This window comes from Thunnus albacares, chromosome 4 (assembly GCF_914725855.1).
Source record: "Thunnus albacares chromosome 4, fThuAlb1.1, whole genome shotgun sequence".
Lineage (NCBI taxonomy): Eukaryota > Metazoa > Chordata > Actinopteri > Scombriformes > Scombridae > Thunnus > Thunnus albacares.
The window spans coordinates 20951654-20977242 of record NC_058109.1 but is presented as its reverse complement, the minus strand read 5'-3'; the positions used below and the strand labels follow the sequence as shown (position 1 = coordinate 20977242).

Sequence of the window (25589 nt, the reverse complement as noted above, 5' to 3'; positions counted from 1 at the left end):
TGTATTTCAAACACACAAATCATGATGAAATATATGTGTGTGTGTTAGTGTGTGCGCCAGTTAGAATTCGAGCAGATTGAGGGAAAGGCAAACATGTATGAGTAAAGCAATACATATGCATGTTAGGCACACACAGGGGCTGCATTTCAGGGTTTGAGTAAAACAAAGCATTTCCAAAAAAAAACCCCAAAAAACACTGTCCTCCACCCTCATCTTGTGGCACAGTAGAGTGGATCAGAGCTGTGATATCAGGCTTATGAGCTGATTCACTCATAAAAACAACTCATTACATAAGTTGGCCTGGATGATATAGCTTTAGAGCTTCAGGGCCAGCATGGGTAACTGTTAGTGAGAGAAGGCACCCTCATGCTGCGGTATCATAGGGTGCTGATGCTTTGAAATTTTCAATTAATATTTAAGACAATATGCACCACAGTTTGGGGAAGGCACTTTTCTGTTTAAACATGAGAATGCACAAAGGGAGGTATGAAATGGATGTCCAAAAGTAGCATATAACACAATATGAATGTATAATAGACCAAAACTAGATTTTACCATGTATAAATGAATAAGCAGAGGGCAGACCACAAACAAACCATTTTCACGGTTTGGGCCAATTTGTTCCAATTGAGTGGACATATTAACACAACAGCATAACAATATTTTAGACAATAGAGTGCTCAAGTTGAAACAGGAAAGGCCCTTGCCTTGGGTCCATAAAGAAATGGTGTTTGCTTATGGACAAAGACAGAGACTGATGACTGTAAACAATACTGCAATGTCCGACTAAACTACTACCATCTTGAAAGTATACAGATGGGGAGAGATAAGTATCATCAGACTACTGAATTTCACTGATGTGTTTTGAATTTTTATGTGATAGAGGTGAATGTTCAGGTCTTCAGTATTGCATTTGGTGGAAGAATCTTATCAGAGTTGCTTTGAAACTGTAAATTGCCCAATTAACCTCAGTTCAAAAGTTTTGTGACTGTGGAGTTCATGTGAGAAAGCAATAAACCAATGCACACACACACATTGCAAAATTCACTGCATGGGCAAAAGTATGTGAATTCCTTGAACATTACACCCAAATGTGACTGTAACATTTCATTCCTAAACCATGGGCATTAATATGCTGCTGGAAAAGCCTCCACTTTTCTGTGAAGACTTTCCACAAGATTTCAGAACCTGGCTGCAGGGATTTGTTCCCTTTCAGCCACAACAGCATTAGTGAAGTTGGCCAGTGATGTTGAGCGATACGGCCTGCCTTGCAGTCAGCTCTCCAGTTCATCCCAAAGGCATCGGTTGGGGTTTACATGGGTCAGTTCCTCCTCACCTGAGCAATTTGACTTTTCCATTTATTTATCTTTACACACAATCACTGTTAGTGTGTCACGGTCTTGTCGTTGCCACATTGTGCAAAATTAACTTAATTATAAATAAAATAAAAATTAAGTCAGGTGAATGAAGAGGGTGAGGTGACGACGACACTGTATGAGGCCTGCTCGAGTGTGATGAAGTGTATATGGAGTCGGTGTGTCTCCCACCAGGGGAAATCAACTGAGGGCAGAGTGCATGGAAAACCAAGAGAGGAGGAGTCGTGGCCAACAAGCAGAAAATCCTCTCATTAATAAAATATGCTGATGAAATTGGAACATCTAGATTAGTCACACACACACACACACACACACACACACACACACACACGTACTTGAAGATTTCTTATCTCTTTATCCTCTCCATTAACCCCTCAATTGGAAAATTGTGCAGTGAATTTCCATGACTGGAAATATTTGAGTCTTGTGTGCATACAGACTGTTTACATCAAGAAAAATAATGCAAACATGATCTAAATCAAATGGAGACCTTATCATTTGATTTTAGTTGTGGAAACCCCTAACAAGGAGGTCACAGGTTCAGCATGTGAGTGTATGATAACCTGCTTTCACACTGTAGTAATTGATTAACAACTACAAAGAGAGAATACACTAAAAATGTATTACTTAAACATTTGATTTATTAGAAATGCTTATTAAAATGTTCCATACTACTGCAGAAACAATGGTTCATACCACAACAAAAACATAAGCTTCCATCTTTAATACACAGTATAAAAATACCTTTAAAAATAGCACCTTTTCTCTGGCAGGTAAACATGCAGTCATGATCAGAAACACAAATTCTCCCAAAATAATAAAATCATTATGTACAAAATATTTGCAGAATATTGTGCTTGATACTTCATATTTAATACAAATGAAAAAACAATATCCTTAATAATAACCCAATATATTTGTGCTTGCATAGTTATTCTTGTGTAGGGAAGTGGGTGGAGTTATTTTGGACTCCTTCAGTTCTGGAAGTTAAAGTATTGTTAATTTTCTGCATAGACAGCATTAGATGGCTTGCAGTTAGAATAGGTCCAAGGCCAAGATGGGCATAATAATATCCCAGTTTAATTGATTAGTTTAAACCACACTAAAGTCTACTTGATAAAAAGTACAAGACAGTGTGCATAAAAACTATGAGAAGCTAACTCAGACTGCTTCTCAGAGTGTAGAACTTTGTTATGCGTATTACAGGCTGAAGCTTGTTGAATTTTTAAAAAAGTTCTGCTTTTGGTTGAAGATTTTATATTTTATGTACTGTTTTTGTCGTGTCATGTTATTGTTCTTTAAATCTGTAAATGATTTGTAGAAACCTGCAACTTATCCATCAGTTTAAATGAATTTACTTTGTGTTCATGTGTTAATGTAAATCTAAAGCTCTAATTTCACCTCTGGCTGGCATCTTCTCCACAGCTGAATGAAATGTTGAAATAGTTATAGTTACATGATCTGGGTGACTTTCAAATGCAAATCTACAACAGGAGAAATACTTACAGAACCTACAACTCCACCCACTTCCGCTACTTTATAAAATAGTACATACAGGGAGTGAACAAAGTAATGAAAACACCTTATAACACAACATTGTTACAGTAAATACCTGGTCTGTAAAGTTCATAAAGGGTGTAGTGTGTCCTGTCCGTCAACAATATATACTGTTATGTGTATTTCATTCAGCGTTGCTGAAGGTCTACTTGTGTTCCTCTTTCATGTGTTTAGATGTCATAATGATTGCTTAGACTTCACTCCTTGGCACATTGCAACTGGGGCAACAACTACTGCAAATCACGATTACAAAGGCAGTTGCACAAGTGAGTCATAGGAAGTTGAATACCAATTAGTGGTATGTGTCAACTTTCAGAGAAGTCTGACAGTCACCATTTTTATGAATCAATCTTTCTTAAGCCAACATAAAGAAGCACAGATATAAAAACAGGCTTTGATTGTGGCGCAACTCAACAATCAAATGAACAGTGGTCACATGTACACCATCACCGACACTGGCTGCAGTTAGTTGGGCTGGTTTATTCTTTTTGCATGTAATTAATTCAATCAATGACTCCATGTCAAGTTCAAACGCTTTGTTTACTGCTGTGATTTAATAATGGACATTTTTGACAGAAAATACTCCTTACAATACTCAAACAAGGGGTCAAAAGTGCTTGTAAATACCAAACAGTGGAGGACCTAGTGATCCATCTCTGCAGGGGAACATCTTTGGCTTAACTCAAGTGGTAGTTAAGAGTGTGGATGTTCTGATATTAAATCTGCTGTTGTAAAAGATTTAACCACCTCTTCCAAAGAACAGGAAAGTTTTCCCCCCCAAAATGAGCCAGTTTTAATGAGTTGTTTACATTAGAACATTTCATTATGACTGAACTCTTATTATGATAATTAGTGGGTTAACAGGCTCCAGGTACAGTAAACACACATACTGCAGCGACTGAACAACACTACAAACTCCAAGGATGACCATCAAGGTAATCATGAGCTTTGCCAAACTGATATTAACTGAAGGCCTTTTGTGTTAAACTTAAAGGTGTCAGGTAAGTGGTAACCTGTGTGCAGCATGAAATGGATAAATGGACAAAAATACCACAATATTGTGAAAAAGTTTAACTGAAAAACTGAGGCAGGGTGAAGTCTGAAAAAAGCAATACACTCCTCTTCAGTGTGCAAATATTAAAAAAGAAAAAATGTCATGTTATTTTTTTTGCATGGTTTGCAGAATGATAAAGCAATGATGCGCTATGGTATCCCCTCTCAACCTGGGGTGAAGTTTGGTTGGGTTTAAAGAAACAATAAATAAACAAAAACAAATCTTGATCATTGACATTTGACAAAATAATGATCTATAAAAGCTATATAAAGACTAACATTCCTGTGGCTGAGGAGGAGTTGGCCACAATCACCGTGCTGTCTTCAAGGAGTGAGTACCTGAATAACAGATTAGTGATTAGTTTGCATGCATTCAATACCCATTGACAAATAGTTGTGTATATGTGTGTTTGTGTGTGTGTGTCTACCTTTGGCCTCCCCAAGGCAGACCTCCTCACACTCCTCCAGGTGGAGGAAGCGGTTGTCGTTTCCTTCACAGCCGCTGTAGATGAAAGGCCTGCAGGCCTGAACCTGACTGTTAAAGTACCAGCGCAGAGTGTATCGCCCACAGCTCCCCTCCTCCATTGGCAGCAGACACAGGTCTGCTGGAGCTGCAAAAACACACACACACACACACACGCACACACACACATGCATGAAAAGAGTGCACACATAGACACATAGGACACATAACAAGAAAGAGACAAGCCAAGCAAAAAGAAGCAGAGCAGCAATAAAATAAAAACAAGTAAAACAAGCACTATGACATCAATACTCATCAAACCAACCTGTTTATTTCAATAATTTTACATTTTTAGATGCAAAGTAGGCCAACATACTAGCACTGATATCTTACTGGATGCTTGTATGCCTTTAAATCAACAGCAAAACAGCCAATACAGCCTGAGACATGCAGAGAGGGCCAGACACCAGGCAGGAGGGCAGAATTAACCCTTAATGAATCCCAAGTACATAAGCTGGTTTACCTTCCCCTTTGACTGTCCTCTTGAACCTGACTGATCTGGACTTGACTGCCTTCAGAGGTGTAACTTTGGCTGCTTTCTGACCAACAACTGATGCTGCTTTCTGAACGTCAGCACTGGCTGATTTGTTTGGTTTAACTTTGACTGATTCATCTCTGACAGCCTCACCTGTCAACACACACACACACACACACACATACACACACACACACCAAACATAGCATAGACACATTCAGTGGAAATAGAAAAAAAAGACAAAAAGATATTAATGTGATAACGGGGTAAAGATCAACAATCTAAAACTATCAACATGAGAGGTCACAGACTTAGATGGTAGATGGTGTGCGCTTATCGCAGGCTGTGTCAGAAATATGCCGGGCCAGCAGTCTCACAATGTTGTGAAAAATGAGCACAAAGTGAAATGCAGACACATAATATGAGACACGCTTCTCCAGCACAAAGTGGATTATGTGCCGATTGAATAAACCGAATTATGGTACGAGTGCAAATTTGACACGCTGTCTTCTGTTTATCACATGGAACAGATACGTTTGTAGCATGTAAACACATTTAGTTAATGTCAGGGTCATTGCTAGGTCATATTTTTGTATTTTTGTCCCTTATCACTTTTGGCCATGATAATATTTTATTCACTCACCCCTTCCATTGTAGAGATTTATAAACAGCATAGGCATAGTAGGTCAATATGGACACAAATATGCAGATTGACACATGTTGGAATTTGCCTTTAAGGTTAGAGTAAGGGTATAGTCACAGTCCACAATGTCCACAATGTGATTTCGGCGAAGGACCTTTGTTGCACCACCCCCCCCTCTCTCCCCATATTGTCAGCTTTTAAATAAAAAAAAGAGAGAAAATTGGAAAAAAATGTTGCTTGAGCTGAGATCTATATCTGGTTTTGTTTGTACTGTATCGTGTATTGGTTTGTACGTGCACAAGGATGCACATGCATGCACACGGGAAAGACGATTGGTGGCTGTAATGGGCCAAAAAAAGAGTAGCAATGTGCCAAAAAAGGCAAGGACAAAAAAGACTGCTAGCAAACAAACGTACATGTGAATGCAGGTTTCAAATTCTTCCAAAAATCAAAAGGCATTCAACACATGTTGTTTGATTTGGTCTGTTTTGAGAGAGCATATTTCTTTGACTTTCAAGCCAAAAAAACATACAGATATCTATAACAGTGTGTTCATTTCGCAAACATTTGTGAGACCAGGCTGGCTAAGAAGGTGCTCGGTGTGTGAGAGCATGCTACGTTATGGACTCTATTCAGAAGTGAGTTGGACACATGATGAAACACAGTACCATCACTCTGGTTGGAAGAGGGAGTGAAGTAGAGCAGCTCCTCATTGGGGTCGTCGTAGGCCTCAATGGAGTAGATGTGCTCATAGTCCGGGTCGTGGGTGTTCACCACCACACGCAGCTCACGGCCTGAAAGAAGAACCGGTGCAGGTGCAGGTCAGATGTCCCTCCCTTTTCACTTCAATCTATCAAACTCCAAGCTTCAGGTGGGGGGAAAGCTCAAGAACATATTAACTCAACACAAGAAGCGAAGGATTTATACAAAGTTAGTTGTATAAATCCTATACCTTCATATTTGTATTTATCTCGGATATAAACAGAGACATTAAATATATTGTGTGTCAGTGGGACATTAAGCACAAATGGAGTCCTCTGTTTTCTTAATGAGAAAACCACCCAGTATTCAGAGGTCTCCAGGCGTAGCACCAGCAAGTTCAACCTCTTTGTTGGGGACAGACACACAGACAGACAAAACAGAGCGAGGCCAACAAGCAGAGCGACACACTCACCCTTCTCACCCTTCACGACCAGTTCCGGCTCTGGTGCAGGCCGAGCCCTGACCACGGGCTGGGACCGACTGACTGGGCCTGAACCTGAGAGAGCCAGATAGGACAAGGAGCAGCAAACAGGGACACCGAGGGAACAGAGGCAGGATTCAGGAAGCAAGAGGGAGCAGGTAAGTGTTAAGGAGAAAAGGGACCAGAAAGGCAAAATAATGACAAAAAAAGAAGGACAAACATTCTGGTAGTAAAACATTTAGACACATGAACCAACAACCCCAACAAACCACAAATAATCATTCCACCCTTCCAACATACACACCAGCTAAAAGGATTTACTATGTTTTTGCAAGACTGGTCAACATTTTAACAGACACCCAAATGTGTCCCTGAAATAGGGTTTGTTTCAGTGCTCTATGTACATATGGATGATGTTGTTAGTTAGTTAGTTGACCAATGAAACAATCTTCCAAAAACTGGTTGTAATCCTTTGAGGACTCAAGTCACTTCTACGGGGACTTGTGTCGCACTCAAGTCAAACATTTTCTGACTTGAGTCCAAGTCAAATCGGAGCAGATTTGACTGGAGACTGGAGTCTCCAACCATTACTGTCTTATACATTATTAACCACATCATCACTTTTTATGTGATAATAAATAAATTGAACATGAATAAAATGTTTGTTTTGGCCTCATATTCAGCAGTGTTTCATATTTATTATTGGATTCCTGTAGATCCTTTAAAAAGTCTTAAATTAGATTTTCAGAATTTAAGGTCATAAAATGTCTCAGAAAGTCTTGAGGTGATGCCTAGTTGCAGGATTCACTCATTTCAATGTGGTTTGGTTTTTGATCACGATTCAGTCCAGCTCTTTCTTCTTCTTGTAATGTTTTGATTGTTTCTCCACAGGCCACCTGCTCTCATGAAGGTAACAGGATTAAAAAAGTACACAACACAGTACAGATGATGCTAAGCTAAAGGCAGTTAGCCATGGGGGTTCAGAGAAGACACAAAGTCCTCTGTCATTTCTGATAGTTGCTAGAATCTTGATAATAATGTTTTTAGTGTGGAGCTGCAGCGGCCAACGTGAAGGAGAGGAGCGGGCTTTTAATTTTGTGACTGCTTAGCAGGTGTTTACAGATTTATGGACTGTTAAAGTAGAAGAAAGATAGATATACTGTAAAGTGTTTGTGTCTTAAAGTGGAGAATAACTATAGCCTACTCTATGGGTGTGAGAGTTTTATCTAATGTAAAGTGTAACAATGGGACACAGTTCATTGCATTTGCCATTAATTTGATTACTTTATGAGATTTTACATTTGATTGTTATATGGAGATACAAAAATATCCAGAAAAATATCCCTACTAATATTGTCAAGTTGATTTCAAACATAAAGCTTAGCCCTAATATACATTCATTTTGCCGTGGAAAGGGTATTAAATTTGTCTGCCGAGGTCTTAAAAAGCATTTAATTTGATTTCAAAAAGTGTGCAGCAACCCTGTAGGTTATTAAAAGCTTGCCTCACCATCACTTATCTCATGCTGCAACTGCTGCCTCACAACACGGATGAAGTCTTGCATTGATTAACAGCTTCAACAACAAACACACTAGTTACACTTCTGGAAAAGTGGATCATTTTGAGGTTTTCATTCATATTGTACCCATAAATTTACTTTAATATATTTCACATAATTTCGTTTAAATTGCATGTAATGACTGGATTAAGGATGATGGTAAGTCTAGCATTTTCATATAACATGCAATATAGTAAAAGATTATAGCCTTTTGTCAGAACATTGCATCTAGGCAAATACATGTATCAATCTAAATAAATTAAAATCTCAATAAAATCCATTTAAAATTATATAAAGATAATTAAAGATTTATCTTATATGGAACCTGCTCAAACAAATGCCAACAAAAGGGGCTGAGAGTATATTTGTTTGTGTGCATGAGTTTAAATGATCATGCATTTCATTTATTTAAGCTGCACACAAACGCTAATGAAGGGCAAATGCACTCCAGCTTTTTAGCAATATATAATATATGAGACTGCCTGCTGTTACTAAAGACTCTACAACAGCATATGCAGTATAGTACACCGCTGTGACTCATGCTAAATCACAGCCCTTCTGTCAACCCCTTCTCTCTTCTGCTGCAGTCGAACGGCTCACTCACCTCCACACGCTGAGGATCAGACAGATGGACAGGAAGGAAGCAGAAAGAGAGGGAATAATAAAGGTCAGTTTAAAGAGTCAAGGCATCACTGTAGTTCTCTATAAGTCCTTTTTTGCCATACTGTCATAGAGTTTGGCCGAAGCTGAGACTCATATACTGTGATTACCATCTGAAGTTCAACTTGGGGACACTACAGTTCTAAATTAGGGATGCAAGCTGCATGAAAAGACTCACCACAGTGCTGACTCATCTCTGTGCGAACGTAATCTCTGATCTCATCCTCCTGAATTCATAATGAAGAAGAGAACAAAGCAAAATGCACTTACAAACAAGACAACAGTATCAACTTTGTGTATAGTATGTGTGTGTCAGTGCTTTGGTGCTTGGTGTCGGCATCTTCAGATTGAGCCCTGCGGTAAGGATCAAGCACTGACCGTCATGCCTGGCTCTCCTCTGTCTCCCTTGCCTCCATCTGGGCCCATCTCTCCCTGCAACATGAACAGGTATTAGGATACACACAACCCACTGAGAGGCTTGCAGCATATTAATTCATTAGATTGAGACCAGGTGCAGCACATGAACTAAATGCAAAGTCAAAGTGAGAGTTTAAATTAGCAATAGTGACTTATATAATAATATGCAACAATATTAAATAGACTGGGTTTTTCAATCTTGACATTCTGTGTGTCCTTGCATGAGACCTCTATGATGTCCTCACCAAAAAATAAAATAAAGATGAAATAATATCTGGTTGTCATTTTAAGTAACCAGTTTTTGCTCCATACACATTTAACTGTCAAAGCTGCTCACAGCAGCAAGAGAATTATGCCACCTTGAAACATTTTTATGCATTTGGCACCAACGAGTAATTCAGTTCTGTATGATGGTAGGAATTTTTTAGATGACCTCAGCAAGTAGTTTCCTATCAAAGATGGTTGCCAAGAAAACATCGAAGAGACAGAAGGAGACAAGTGTGAAACTAACCGGCTGCCCCCGCTCTCCCGGGATCCCTGGGATACCGCGTGGACCGATCATGGCGGGACCAATCGGCCCTCTCTCTCCCTAACACACAGGCAAAACATTACAGCATGCAACATATCTACAGTAGACAGATGCATCAAACTTAAAAAATAAGGAAAGTTTAAAAAAAGATTTTATAAAGTTTTCACACAACAGTCACATTCCACTGCATCTGCATACATAATCTATTTGTCTCCACAGTTTCAGTGAAAATATAGAAGGTTAATAGTTTATGTCATATTGGTATCTTTTCTATTATATATGTATGATGCTTCCTTCCATGGATACAGTATCCACAAGTGATTTCATTGTGATGCAGAGCATAGATAATGTACCTTACTTAGTTACCTACATATTATCGTGCATATTGCAGTTTTGGTACATATGGCATCACACCTGATATAATTAGGCTCTTATAATAAGTTATTTGCATGAATAAATGAATGTATGTGATAACAATTTTTTACAATGCACATCTCCAAAAATAAACTGATAATTAGAATACAAATGTGCTGTATATTTGCACAGCCTGTATGCAGTAATTTCACATTTTCTTTTATATTCTTATACTGTATTCCTCTAATATATTGTATATGATATATGGTAGTGGTTCTCAAAGTGGGGTCTGAGGATCCTTAAGGAGGTTCCAGGGGGTCCCTAGCAAAAAGGGGAATAATTTATTTTCATTATAATTCCATCCATAAGTAACAAAATGACAGAATGTATGACTATTTTGGTCATGGGTTTCATACACTTTCTGTAATAAAACATCTAAAAGCAAAAGTCTTATCAGATGGGGGACCCTGCGACAAAATCTTATCAAATGGGGGTCCGTGGTCTAATTTGTGTCAGTTTAGGGTTCCTTGACATGAAAAAGTTTGAGAACCACTGATGTATAGTATCCTTTCAGGCAACACTAAAAGGTAATACTGTTTTTGGAAAATTATGCAACTAGGTTGAATCAAGAAAGTGTCTTGCTTTAAAAAAGGTGCATCTACAAGAGAGACTCGAAATGGCCCTTCTCTGCTGTCACTAGCTGGCTTTCTTTATTTACTTGATGACGGAGCAGACGAGCCAGTCAAAGCAGGGCTCATGAAACTGTCAATCATCATGAAGAAATACACAGAAATCAAAGAAAACTAACAGTCAGGTGAACAAAGAGGACGAGGCGTATGTGTGCAAGAACAGTAATAGAAAAAGACAGTCTTGCATCATACTTTTTATATCACAACTGTCAAAAACTTTTTGCTTTGCTGCCACTCTACTACACTGCTCAGAGACACTTCTGACTGCTACTATTTTGTGCACTTACTTAGTGATGTAAATTGTGCTTTTGTCTATTCTTGCTTCCATTATACAGTATTTTTATTTGCTAGATCACCATCACACCTGTGCATGATTCATCATCATCATTCATCAATGAAGTTTCATTTTATCCTATTTTATCTTCTTTTCACCAGACCTCTGCCTCTTTCAATATAACATGTGAGTGTAGAATTAGTAGGAATGGCCACCTTCTGTCCCTGGAGCCCCTCGGGGCCTCTAGCACCAGCCGGTCCCTGAGGGCCAGTCAGGCCGGGGGCTCCATCCACTCCTCTAGGACCTGTAGGGCCGGGTACACCAGGCGGACCCTACATGAAGCACAGAGACAGTTAATTGTGTGTTTCAAGGCCTATTTTAGTTGTGAGGACATGTGATGCTGCGTATTTGAGAGCACATGAAGAATATGAAGATATTGATTATCATAAGGTTACTTTTAGGACTATAAGAGAAGTAGAAGTTAGAAACTCACCCTTTCACCTTTCTCTCCCTGAGTTCCTTTGGGTCCTGCAACCCCATCGAAACCACGGTCACCCTACATAGACAAAGAAAATCACTTTGATTTCAGATTTGGAAACGCTTTCTGTACAAAGTAAAGTTTGTGTAATTGCAACACGGCAAATACCTTTGGACCGACTAGTCCCTCTTTTCCTGGGGCCCCGGGGACCCCTAAAGGTCCGATGTCACCCTGGGAAACACAGAGAGCATGCTTGGTGACACTGACTCATACAGAGGTACACAGAGGCATATTGTACAATATATGATATGGTGTTTGTGCCAGAGATATTAGTCATACCTGTTCACCTTTTCTTCCTGGTAGGCCTGATCGCCCATGAATTCCAGCATCCCCCTGATCACAAATACACACATTCATTTAATTTTCAGTTGCTTACCATACTGACTGATATGTGAATCATTTGGCTCATTTAAGTTCAACATATTAATGACAACAATGAGTTGTCTCCTCTTCCTCCTACCCATTTCTCTGTCTGTCTAGCCATCTCACCTTGTCTCCTTTGGGTCCTTTGTCTCCACAAGCGCCCTTAAGTCCTCGGTCACCCTGGAAACATGAACGTGAATCATTGGCAGAAACATATGAAGAGGCTTGTGAGTCACAAAGGGACAAAATGCACCAAACCAGCATGACAGAGAGCCAATCCACAGATGGACAGTCCTCTCACCTGCCACTCAGACTGAAGCACTTACGCACATAGTGAACAATATGCAGCACTTTGAGCTGCAAGTTCCAAACAACAAACGGATATGACGCAAAACTGGATGCCGTCATTTTGCTGATAATAGGTTTTCAGACAATAATTACAAGTAAAAGCAAGATAAGTGCCAATACAGCTGCAGAGGACTCTGAGTGGCCCAGCTATTCTAAATCCACATGCATGTTTTCTGATAGCACACTGGTCTTACCTCAAAAAGCACACAAGTGAACTTGGACATACAGGACATTTACAACCTTTTCTTTTTATTTTAGATTGCTAAGATTTCTGGAAATTCCTAAAACTTAATTACGGATTTACAGTAAGAGTCTGAGCAGTATCCATACAAACAATGACTAGAACTGCAACGATTAGTCGATTAATCAATTAGTTAATTGGCAGAAAATTAATCAGCAACTATTTTGATAATCCAATAATCATTTTAGTCATTTTAAGCTGGTTTGAGGCTTCTAAAATGTTAAGAATTTTTTGTCATAAATGATAGTAAACATATTTTTGGATTTTGGACTGATGGTTGGACAAAACAAGACATTTGAGGACATCACCTGGAAATTAAAACACTATTTTTTGATATTTCATAGACAAAACGATCAAGCGATTAAACAAAAAATAATCCACAGTTTAATCAACGAAATCAATGAAAATAATCATTAGTTGCAGCCCTACAATGTACTAGTGGTAGCAATTGACACAGACTAAAGACAGTGCACTATATATATTGTAATAAAGCATGTTTTGCTTTGAGAACTGAAAAAAATATTGCTCTATCACACATCATGTTTGTCTCTGTCTAGTTTGACACTGTGCCCTGCATTTCATTACAGGAGATAAATATTCTACTATTCACTGTGTACAATATGAAAAAGCAGGCTTGTACACACAATCTTTTTGTTTATAAATGTCTCCTACTAAAGTTGCCTCAGTATATCCCATTTCTTCTTAAATTTAAAACTACTGTTCATCAGACCAGCTCCCATGACTGGCTGACTTTTGATACCCCACAAGTAAATACTGAACTTGTACTGTACTCAGTGCTTTGCACCAACTACAGTAAAATGAATTTTAAAACATGAATGTCTCATCCAACTGAGTGATTTTAAACTTAACTTAACTAAACTAACTAACTTATTGACCTTTTTAGAAATGCCTGTAATTGTTTCTGAAGCTATTTGTATGGCTGGTTAAATTTGTTGTGTGTCTTCTGTTTGTACTTATTTTCTTCTGCTCTTCTTAGGTCTGTTTTGCAAAAGAAATCTTGATCTTAATGAGGCTACCTGATTAAATAAAGATGATAATAATAATAATAATGTAGCCTGAAACAAATGTAAATTCACTCTGATCATTAGGCAAAGCAAAGCCCCTCGTTTCATGTATTTATCATCATAATGTTAGGATGAAAGCAGCTATTATATAAATTTCATGCTATTATCGAGTTGTGACCATCATCACCCACCCCTGAAAGATGCTTCAAGGTTGAAACCACACAGAATGAGCAAACACCGTGTCTCATGCACACCCCCTACCCCCCCAACACACACACACACACACACTCAGAATACCTTGATTCCTCTCATTCCTACAATACCAGTCTCTCCCTTGGCCCCCTGATGCCCGGGCATCCCATCTTTTCCTGGTAAACCCTGGTAGAAAAAACAGAAATCAGCCCTTGTTCTGTCCACTAAAGAGAGAATATCACACACAGGAGCATGAAGACTCTGTATTTGGATGGAAGAAAACACAGACCGATTCACCAGGTACTCCAGGTTGGCCTGCTTCTCCCTGCATAGAGAAGACAAAATTACAGTAATTAGAGCAGTAAGATTATTGCCTGCACTGACTACTGACTGGCTTTCCTATAAATTATGATACTGATTTAATTACGATGATCATTCATGCACAGCGTCACTTGCCTTCTGTCCGCCAGGGCCACGGGCACCGGGGAATCCAGTGGATCCTCTTTCTCCTGGCTCTCCCCTCAGACCCTGATGAGAGCCAGGAGATATAATGGATATTGATCATTTGTGACATCAATACAGTGACATTTCATCTCGGGGTTTGGTTACTGCAATGTCACAATGTTGCTTGAATGTCATCTTTTCCTGGTTGCATTACAGTTAAGTGATTCACTTTTGAGCTAAATAACCAATCAATGCTTCAGCCTGCTTGGCCATCAGATCCAAATTGTTATAATGATTTTATATTATCCAACGATAATTAAATACTTTTGGCAATTAGTCGTTTGATAGAAAATTAATCAATTTTGATAATCCAATAATTGTTTTAGTCATTATCAAAGAAAAATGCCAAACATTTGCTGGTTTTAGTGTAGCAAATGCAACAAATTCTGTGGCTTTTTATGTTGAATATAACTTTAAATTGATGGCATTCTTCACTATTTCCTGAAATTTTATAGACCAATTATTTATCAGTTAATCAAAAAATTATTCAGCAGATGAAACAATAATATGTTTTAATTGCAGCCCTAAAATTATAACATAAACACATTTACCTGCTCCCCTGCGGGACCCTCTTGACCCTTCACCCCTTTTTCTCCCTGCACACCTTTGGGCCCTCTGTCACCCTACAACAAAATGATAGCAACATCCACCATAAGCAAACTCAAATACCTTGTATTGTTAGAACAGATGTGAATATTTCACTTTGACGAACAGAGGCATTCACTGACTTGTTCTCCTTTGTTGCCCTTTTCTCCAGGAGGTCCTCCCACCAGCAAAGTGTCCCCCTGTGAGTGACAGTACAGCTGTAAACATCTGGTTTGACCCCAAAGCCAAAACATCAAGACATCATACTGTACTTATCTTGAAGCTGTCACTAGTAGTTTCACAACACTTTAACATTCTGTGTATTAATAAATCCCTCTTGCTCTCAACAGAATAAACCAAAACAGCGACTGTTGTCACAATATGTTGTATTTTCCTCTTCCTCCATTTTCCAAAATCACTTTGTGTCAACGTCGTCTTTACAAATGCAGTAGTAGCGGAGCTTATTAGATGTTAAAATGCACACACCTTCTCTCCTTTGTCACCTTGCAGCCCGATGTCTCCCTGACAAAAAAAAAAAAAAAAAAGAGAGAGAGAGAGCATAACATTTCATTCGGGCATGTCAATTTAATTCACTGCTTTATATGAGCAAAATGCTCAGGGGACACAGCTAGCATAATGACATTAAAATGGGAAAAGGACTGGTAGTATTCACCTTCTCTCCCCGAATACCACGAATCCCTGGGGGACCCTGATGGACAAGAAGCACACACACACACACACACACACACATTGTGTATTTAGCTCCGAAATGAAAAACGACCATGTTTCTGACCCTAGGCCTCAAGTTCTGCTCAAAAGAACTGAAATCACAATAATGTTCTGACTCCTGAGGGTATACTTTTTGATTAATCAGTGAGCACAGGTTGATTTTTATAATACATAAAAAAATAAAGATTTTTCCCCTTCATTCTTCCATAGAAAAAAACCCATTAAGGGATCTTGAAGGCTTTGGTGAAGAAGCTCTGCAACAGTGTTCCTGAGTGATGAATAAAAAAGGAAACACTTGATACACTTACTGTCAGTCCTCTCTCCCCATCCAAGCCAGTACGACCCTCCTCGCCCTAAGACATGACAAACAAACACCTGTGTTACTTTGCAACTATCATCCAGTGGCAGATTTATATTAAGGTGGATGTGTAGACGAGGTCTTACCCTGGATCCCGGATCTCCTCTCTCTCCTCTGGGACCTGGGACTCCAACTCCAACCTCCCCCTGCCCAAAGAAATCATATGCATGCTTTTATAAAAGCCATCAGCATGTAAGAAGATTGACAGAAATAGGTGTTGGTGTGGATAGTGACCTTGTCTCCTCTGACCCCGTTGGTACCAGGAGAGCCCTAGAAAACAAGTTATTGTTCATATAAAACACAAACTAAATATTGTGGCTCTTAGCTGAACCAATCACAGTGTAATAAAAACAGAGTCTAAACTTACTGGCTGTCCAGGAGGTCCAGCAGGACCAGGAGCTCCTACATTTCCTGCCCGGCCTGGAAAGCCTGGGGGACCCTGAAATGAGACCTCATCAGTTGAACATCATACCACAGAGATTCAGACTAAAAGCATGCAGTGTTGTGTAACCAGAGGCTCCACTGACCTTCTCCCCCGGTGGTCCAGGAGGTCCTAGTTGTCCAATTTCTCCTCTCAGACCAGCCGGTCCAGTGACACCTGACTTCCCCTGTGGCCCAGGGGGACCAGCTGGCCCAGGATGGCCTGGATCTCCCTGAAAGGAAGTCATAGTTAGATTTTGATCTGTGGCATGTCTGATATACCACACTATCTGATCAGAGAGGTAAAACCACAGATCATCCAATTACTCACCTTTAAACCCTGAGGCCCATCCCGACCAGGAGGACCTGCAAGTCCTATGCCCTTTTCTCCCTGGAACGCAAATTTTGTCACAACTGTCACATGGATTTGGTTGGATTTAGAGCTGCAGAAAAATTAAGAACAGACATGACGAACAAGCTCACCTTATCTCCTTTTGGCCCAGGAGGTCCCTGTGCCCCCTGTGTGAGAAACAAATGAGGATATGTAAGAAAAAATGTGTGTGAATTTTGCAATTTAAAAAAAAGTTGCTTTGCTCAGCTACAATTTTTCCTGCCCCTAAAATATAAGTTTGGCACTCATTATCATGCCGGTGAGGACGCGTTCCATCAGTATTGGTGTGCACTGTCAGCGGCTTGGTTGTCATTACAGTTAACATGCCTCGTTAACCTCAAGGACGACAAATAATCAAAACCTCGAGTATCAGAGGAGAATGGGCTCAATTACAGTTGACGCTTTTAGATAGAAGGTCGAGAGACTTTCATCACACAGCAATCGAAAAATGGCTGATAAGGTAAGATTCAAGGTTTGGACTGGTTTTGAGGTAAATAAGCTTCAAGTCCCACAAAAAGAATTTTGTTTGGTATCTAAAGGCATGAACCTGTATTATCATATATTACAGCACAATGCATAAGAAAAACCTTGACACTACAATGTTGAATTTGAGTGGTTACTCTTTGCATCTTTGCCGTGAAAAAATCTGCAATTTTTTGGCCGCAATTTCATACTGAACCCACACAATAATATTTATTAAAGATGTTAAATGCAAACTGTCAATTGTAACGCATTTGATTTAATGCTACATCAGATTCATGAAAACCTGAAAGAAACCAGGTACTCACAGTAAATAGAAAAACACATACGGCATTATCACCAATAATAGTTTCCACCCACGTGTGTGCAAAGACAAGCAAAATAAATCACATGTTTGTTTATATCAACCGTTAAATCTACACTAGATTTTATCTTATATTACACAGTGCTAATTGTACTGTAATGGTTACATTAAACCTTTATTAATAGATAAAAGTATTTCCTATTCTGTAACAATATGAAGACACACAACAAAACTGCATGCAGTGTGAGAGTCCATTTAAAACCAAACATCACAGTCTACATCCAGACCACAAACAGCCAGAGGAAACTGGTTACTCACATCTTCTCCAGGCTCTCCTGGTTCACCATCCACTGCCTAATATGACAACAGATGTAAAGATGACTGCTGTTAGCTAGGTGAGCATCTTATAATGTTAACATACATGTAGCTTTGCAGGAAAATCATACTCACTCTTTCTCCTTTGTTGCCAGCAGCACCTTTGTCTCCCCTGACACCCTGAATGACAGCAGTGACCAAAAGGTTTCATGAAAAAGCAGTTAACATTTTCACAGTGTCTTTCGTCACTGACTGAGAGCAGGTTTGGTCTGACTCACCTTTTCGCCAGGTGGACCTCTCTCGCCTGCTATGCCTGGCAGTGTTTGACCGGGAAGACCCTGAATCAATCATAACCAGGAAAATACTGTCATCTCTGCTGTAACATCTAGCTTCTCTGTTCTGCTTCATCCTGTATAATTTTAAGTCTTTCATTTCTGAACTAAGCTGCATTAATTGAATATAGTGTGCATCTGTATTCAGTATGTAACTTGCTAGGCGGAAGTAAGTCAGCTAAAATGGAAAAAAAGTTCATCTAGCTCTTTCCATGTTATTGACAATAACAGTGACTCACCCTCTCTCCTTTGGGTCCAGGAGGTCCAGCGACAGCCTGTGAGAGAGCAGAAAAATGCAGAAAATAATAGTTATTACCTGTGCAGCATAGTATAAGTCCTTTTTCAAGAAAAGACGTAAAAGCCTTGGCATTCATCAAGCGTCATATCAGCCCAATCATTAGCTTTTCCCTCTCTCAGAGATTAAGAGCCTTAACATCTTCAGCAAGGACATTCAACAAATGCGCAACTCCCATCGTTTCACCATCGCACTTGACCGGAGTGAAAGTGTTTGAACACTGAAGCTTTTCTTTCCTTTTTCAACTCGGGAGTAGGCAATGTCTTACAATGACTTGTTTAAAAGATGCAAGTATAGTGTTCATAATATGTCTATTCAATTGTACTTGACAATATTTGAAAAAAACGTTAGGCTGTGATTCAAGGAACAATCTGCTATACTCTTGATATTGTTGCTCAGGAGTTTTGTGATCCAGTGCGAGATCTTTTTTGGTGACAGAATGACAACTTCCAGAAAAGTTTTCTTTTCTTGGGCAAAAAGGGATGAATGATGCAAAATGACTCTTGGACTCTATAGGGTGAACACCAAAAACTGCTTGCAGCTGTATTATAAAGTTTTAATACGTTCGTTATAAAAGTCCGTTACATCTGTGATGCTGGAAAATGTGATTGCACTTAATCTTTGTTTGTGTGTGTGAGTATGTGTGTTTGTGTGTGTGTGTGAGAACAAATGGTGTAGCTGCTGAGCAGATGGACAAGTGTTGCCTGGTTATTTATCAAACTGGTGAACTCATTGACAGTGTCACAGTGGCTCTGTCCAAGGTGCTGATCCTGAGGCTGTCGCTGTTCGAGACACTTGTCTCGATTTGTGTCAACATTACAAACAGCAGGAGTACTGAGTGCCTGATAAGCAAGCTCCAACTTTGTGTCTTTTTATCCACACACCTTTCACTAGCGGAAAAAAGACTACAACACTGGCAACTAGAAGCTCCAGGCAAGGATGAGTTTAAAAACACAGGCAGGATATGATGAGAGAAAATTCATGACAATATGCTCTGTTCACTACTTTGGTGGTGAACAATATCAGCATCAGTATTTGTCCAATAGTAGCCAAAAACACTGAATTAGATATTAACAAACAAAGATAAGTTACAATCTGATATTAACTATAAAAAATATTCCCTAAAACATAATGTGAATACTTGTAAAGCAACATTTTGTGCAACCTGCCATTAAGAAAGGCAGCATCATGTCACATGAGAGTTTCACAAGCAACGAGAGAAAAGTAGAAAAGTGGGTTGGAGCAACAAAGACAAGACAGATGGCAACAAAGCAAAGCTGATAATAGCAGGGAAAACTGTTGGATGTTTTTTTTGTTGTGGATGACTGACCCCTTCTCATGGTTGAATGACGTGTGCTTTGAATGCGTAACTGAACAGCTTGAGCCTTCCTACATGCTGCCAAACTGACATCTTATCACTGAAACAGCTGTTCATCTTCTGTACACGCAAGTCACTGAATTCTTATTGAAAGGCTCAGAAAACAGTAGTTGTGAGTAAACACCTATTATGTGCTAATACTTGACATTATGAAGTCTGGCAGCAAACTCAATAAACTGAAATTTAGCATTGCAAAGAGCAGCATTCCAGGCTTAAAAGTTTGATGGCTCGTGGCTCACACAAAGGGAAATCTGTTGCACCAGCGTTGGAGATAATAAAGGAGATAAATGCCTAGAAAATTTGATAAAAGTGCTTGTCATGTGCCAGAAAGTTGCACATGAATGGATTGATGATACTTTACTACCACTTTAATACAAGTTTATGTCATAAAAAGAATCAGACTGGTGTTGATATCAGTAGATACAGTACTCAGTGTTGTGGTGTTATAAATGAAAAAGTTGATGTGATATGAAAGTGACGAGCCCTGCAAAGAGAAAGTTATACATGTTTATGACCTTCTCTGTCATTTTTACTCTCACTGAGCTCAAATTAGGCTTAATTGAGATCCTCATTGACAGAATTGGCACAGGCTTGGTCAGGCCAAGCCAATCTCTTGTAACAGATGTCTGCAGTCATTCAAATACAGACATCTGTAGGTAGGCAGTGGGAGAAGAAGTACTCAGATCCTTTATTTCAGTAAAAGTACCAATACAGCAATGTAAAAATACTCTAGTAAAAGTCCCGCATGAAAAATCCTACTTAAGTAAAAGTATTATCAGCTGGATGTAGTTAAAGTATTGCAATAAAAGTAGTTGTTTTGTCCCAATGACTGATATATTATTATATATGACATCATTAGATTATTAATACTGAAGCATCAGTGTGTAAGCAGCATGTTACTGTTGTAGCTGCTGGAGGTGGAGCTGGTTTGAACTACTTCATATACAGTTAGCTAGTTTAGTCCAGTGGTTCCCAACCTAGGGGTCAGGCCCCTCCAAAGGGTCACCAGATAAATCTGAGGGGTCGTGAGATGATTAATGGGAGAGGAAAGAAGAAAAAACAAACAAGCAAATCGTTTTTTTACTTTTTGGACTTTTTCTCTAATCTTTTATTTTTGGTGAAATATTGGATCATCTGAACATTTATTGAAATGAAACCATGTCAGAAGTTGAGAGGGAAAAATCACTATTTGGTGGAGCTGTTAACAACTCGAAGACATCTGAAATGTGACTCCCACTTCACACTGCTTTTTATAAGATGTCAAAAGCCAAAAAGGTTGAAAACTACTGGTTCAACTTTAACACTGTGTTGTATTTTAAAAGCTTGTTATATTATCCAAATCTTCATCTGAAAAGTAACTAAAGCTGTCAAATAGTAGAGAGTACAATATTTCCCTCTGAAATGTAGTGGAGTGGAAGCATAAAGTAGCATAAAATGTAACTACTTAAGTAAAGTACAAGTACCTCAAACTTGTTCTTAAGTACAGTACTTGAGTAAATGTACTTAAATACTTTCCACCACAGGAGGCAGGAAATAATTTTCAGGTGTCAAAGGAAAGGTGGTTTCCATTAGAAGGCCGAGCAGCACTGAGAAACACGGTTAAGTGGAGGAGATGCCTAATGCGCAAGCAGGTAAACAGCCTACCAAAGTATCTTTTGGACCTAAGATACCTTATAGATCAAACTGATTATACTGTTATACACAGTAGAACTCTTTTGTGCTGGTTGTGACAGACTACACCAGACAACATCTTGAACTGGCACAACACATTATATCTTTCAAGAGTCCTTGTTACATCGAAGCATAGAGTGCAAAATGAGATTCTGACCAGCCAGAGATATTGTTTCCATCTTATCCACTCTAAAATATATATGAATTTCAGGGCACAAAATTATCCAGAGCAGCTTCTGCCACTTTCACACTCACAGTCTAGTGGGATGCTTTAATAGAAAACACAAGGCAATTATCCCTAAATTTATGCAAGGATTTAGCTGAAATTCACATTAATGGTTGGCTTGACTGTTATTTTTAGAGTGGGAGGCACTACAGGCCTCCACTGGGCTTTCCCCCATTATGCCGCAAAATAAACTCCAGGACTGAACTGCATCAGATAATAGACCTTTGAGGATAGAATGATTAAATATTTTAGTTTCAGACATGTGAAAACACCTTTTACTGGGTCTGAGAATTTGCTCTTTGAATGTCAATCAATAACGGTTGAATAACAGAGAAATCCCACTGAGACAAACGCAGAAGAAGATTCTGGCATTACTGCCTAATTTCCAAAAACCCTGATAGCAGAGGAAGCTGTTTTACCACAGATTTTTGCAGGTATGCGTAGGAGAGGTACATAGCCAACATCATCGTTTACATAAGCAGAGGGAATAAATGTCATTCAGACAGAAATGCAAGCATGTCCACAGTTATCGGCTGTACCTCCATCTTAGCATAACTGTATGTGATTGTCTTTGACTATTTGGTATGTGGAACACAATTTCCTAGACAATTTAACACCCAGAACCACTCAGAGATATGAGAGTTAAAATATCAAAGTTTATAGTGACGGCTAGCAGAAGCATATAACCCACAAACAGTGGTGCTCCTGGCCAACTTGAAGAAGTGTACAAATTGCAGGGGGTGTATCTGGAGCACCATTTAGGGCACAGGCAGCCCCAGGTGGACAAACAACAGCAGCCCGAGCATGGCCCCTGAAGGAGGACTTGGAATCTGGACCACCAAGTGTTATATATCAGATTAAAACTCTTGCAGTGGGAAGCTAATAATAGCACTACAGAAATGTTTTTTATTACTTCAGGCAGCAAATCATTCTGTAGCTGGGATCACACCCAATAAAAGCAACCGCAAAACCAATTTCATTGACTGTCCTTTTAGCCAGAGGCTGAATGGTAGATACAGCATGTTCTCACCTTCCCTGGAGGACCGCTGTCTCCCTGCTCCCCCTTTAAGCCCGGCTGGCCCGGAGGTCCAGCAATGCCCTGAGGAACAAATTACAAAATGATGACACTGAGAAGGACTTGATAAAAACAGCACAGTGCACACTACAGATACACAGTCAACAACATGGCACAAACACTTGCACATGCTGAGACACACACCTGCTTCCCTGATAATCCATGTGTTCCCTCTTTGCCAGGCACCCCATCTCTTCCAGGGACCCCAGGTTTACCTGCTTCACCCTGAGGAGTGGCACACAGAGCAGTAATTTTTGTAAAAAAAAAAAAAAAAAAAAAAAAAAAAAAAGAGTTTATTAAGAAGTTTGCATGTTATGTATAAAAACCTGGGCATCTATCTTTTTACAGTTTACCTATATAGCCAAGAATAGCCAAGATTTCACACAATGCTCAAAAACAGGAAAAGATTTTTTCATAGAGCCTTAAAGAAATGTATTTTGTTTTATATGTTTGATGTCAGATTTTTTTTGCTCATAAAATCTTTATAATCTATAAATGTATATATATATATATATATATATATATATATATATATATATATATATATATATATATATATATATATATATATGTATATAATCTATATTATAATCTTAACTTCTTATTTTAATATATTTATTTTAAAATAGTGAGATCCTACGGTTGGCAGTGCAACCAAAAAAAGTTGTTTTTCAGCTGAAGGAACAACTACTTGTATATTCTGTAGGCTGCTTTTTCAAATTATGAACACAAAACCTAGCTGAAGCAGCCATTTATCAAGGAACGCTTGGTACACCTTTTCTTAGCATTATTATTTAATTACCTTCCCATTTTCACTTATAACTGAAAGGCCTCAGGCCCAAAACAAACAAAACAAATCTTCAATTTTATATTTCCTCACTGTGTTTCCACAGTGCAACAACAGATCAGGACTGCATACTCACCACCTGCCCTGGCAGTCCCGGAGGGCCCTGTGGACCCTGCAGGGAGAAATAAATACATTGGTATGAAGCAACACAATATGATGCACACCATGAGATTTTCAATGAATTTCATGAGAAAACATGAAAGTATTTTTTTCCCTGAGGAGAAGCTGTGATTTATAGGAATACTTACAACAGCTCCTGGAGGACCTGATGGTCCTGGTAGACCTGTGCTCCCTTGGGCACCAGGAGGACCCTGCAGAGAGGAGAAACAAACTCACACACTGCAGATCTGTTATACAACTCCACTGTCTAGATTGTTATGTGACTGGGACAATGAAATATCAAGATGTTGTTTTGTCTAAAAATATGTTAAATATCATTGCAGCAGCTTTACCTTGACGCCAACACCTGCCTCTCCTTGATTACCCTGCGAAAAACAAACTTTTCATGAGTTTGGTCAGGAAGTAATAAACAAAAGAACTTCAGTGCTCATACAATAACAGCGACATATTAAAAATGCAGTGAACTCACCTTCACACCCGGTGAACCTGGAAGCCCATTGGGACCCATGGGGCCCTGATTAAAAAAAATATTATCAACATATGAACTGCTGCTGGTAATAAGAGTCTGTGAATGTGAAGGTATAATATGTGTGATACTTACAGTTGGCCCCCTTATGCCAGACTCTCCTGGGTTTCCCTAGAGGCAAAATACAAGTCATACATACAGTACGTGCACATCATAAGATACTTAATAGTAACTACACATAAAACACAGGCTACTTTTACAAATAAGTCAGCATTTTGGAAAAAGTTTATTTGCTTTCTTTCTGAGAGTTAGATGAGAAGTTCAATACCAATCTTGTATTTTGTCATTAAATGCTGTCATTAAATGTATTTTGTCATTAAATGCTGCGTGACCTATGCCAGTAGCTGATTGCTTTGCAAACTCATGGTCACAACAAGATTCCAGGAAGTCTCACACTTGCTTCTACACTTTAGATTTTTTAAGTATTATAGCAAGCTACAAAGTATAAATTAGTGAGCTTTAGTGGTGGATTTTGTTACCTTTGGGCAGAGCCTGGCTAGTTGTTTCCCCCTGTTTCCGGTATTTATGCTATTTGGCTGCTCTTCATGACTGGATTAACCGCTAGTGGGGCCCCTGTTGACTCGCCCTAAACATGGTAGTACTTTAGAGCTGACATGATTATTTAATTAGGCAACATTTTTTTATTATTATTTATTATTTTATTTATTATGATTCATTATTTTATTCATTTTAAAGGCAAAAATGCAAAAGATTTACAAGAACTGACTTCTCAAATGTGAATATTTTTAATTAGTTTTCCCAGTTTTCCATGATAGTTTTTGACTGCTCATCAGACAAAACAAGTTATCTGAATATGTTAACTTGGGTTTTAGGGAATAATGAATTGCATTCTTCACTTTTTTTTTGACATTTTATACACCAAACAATCAATTGATCACTGAAGAAAATAACTGTCAGACCAACTTATAATGAAAATAATTGTTGATTGCAGCCTTACAGACACACATGAGAGTTGTATCAGTCTTCTCATCTAACTTTCTGCAAGAAAGCGAATACATATATTTCCCAAAATGT

The 25589-nt window shown here is 38.9% G+C and overlaps 1 protein-coding gene across 4 annotated transcripts in view; it reads right to left on the bottom strand.

The window, feature by feature from the left end:
* Positions 1-1997: 1997 nt before the first annotated feature.
* col7a1 (collagen, type VII, alpha 1) overlaps positions 1998-25589 on the bottom strand; it is a 62088-nt gene continuing 38496 nt past the window's right edge. For 3 of the 4 annotated variants that reach the window (XM_044349687.1, XM_044349689.1, XM_044349688.1), the window contains 39 exons: positions 24630-24665; positions 24498-24542; positions 24361-24393; positions 24157-24219; positions 23985-24020; positions 23206-23286; positions 23017-23085; positions 18656-18691; positions 18363-18422; positions 18220-18264; positions 18088-18123; positions 17078-17113; positions 16926-16985; positions 16702-16827; positions 16542-16613; positions 16409-16444; positions 16261-16320; positions 16125-16169; positions 15761-15796; positions 15574-15609; positions 15231-15287; positions 15054-15125; positions 14455-14526; positions 14288-14323; positions 14104-14184; positions 12319-12372; positions 12109-12162; positions 11938-12000; positions 11785-11847; positions 11507-11623; positions 9957-10034; positions 9407-9460; positions 9207-9255; positions 8973-8981; positions 6802-6885; positions 6296-6421; positions 4973-5137; positions 4415-4597; positions 1998-4325 (listed from right to left, as the gene is read on the bottom strand). In XM_044349687.1, coding sequence (XP_044205622.1) covers positions 4297-4325; positions 4415-4597; positions 4973-5137; positions 6296-6421; positions 6802-6885; positions 8973-8981; positions 9207-9255; positions 9407-9460; positions 9957-10034; positions 11507-11623; positions 11785-11847; positions 11938-12000; positions 12109-12162; positions 12319-12372; positions 14104-14184; positions 14288-14323; positions 14455-14526; positions 15054-15125; positions 15231-15287; positions 15574-15609; positions 15761-15796; positions 16125-16169; positions 16261-16320; positions 16409-16444; positions 16542-16613; positions 16702-16827; positions 16926-16985; positions 17078-17113; positions 18088-18123; positions 18220-18264; positions 18363-18422; positions 18656-18691; positions 23017-23085; positions 23206-23286; positions 23985-24020; positions 24157-24219; positions 24361-24393; positions 24498-24542; positions 24630-24665 — 2493 coding nt within the window. In that variant the 3' untranslated portion in view covers positions 1998-4296. The remainder of the gene's footprint in view (positions 4326-4414; positions 4598-4972; positions 5138-6295; positions 6422-6801; positions 6886-8972; positions 8982-9206; positions 9256-9406; positions 9461-9956; positions 10035-11506; positions 11624-11784; positions 11848-11937; positions 12001-12108; positions 12163-12318; positions 12373-14103; positions 14185-14287; positions 14324-14454; positions 14527-15053; positions 15126-15230; positions 15288-15573; positions 15610-15760; positions 15797-16124; positions 16170-16260; positions 16321-16408; positions 16445-16541; positions 16614-16701; positions 16828-16925; positions 16986-17077; positions 17114-18087; positions 18124-18219; positions 18265-18362; positions 18423-18655; positions 18692-23016; positions 23086-23205; positions 23287-23984; positions 24021-24156; positions 24220-24360; positions 24394-24497; positions 24543-24629; positions 24666-25589) is intronic. The other variant, XM_044349690.1, reaches the window with a different exon arrangement.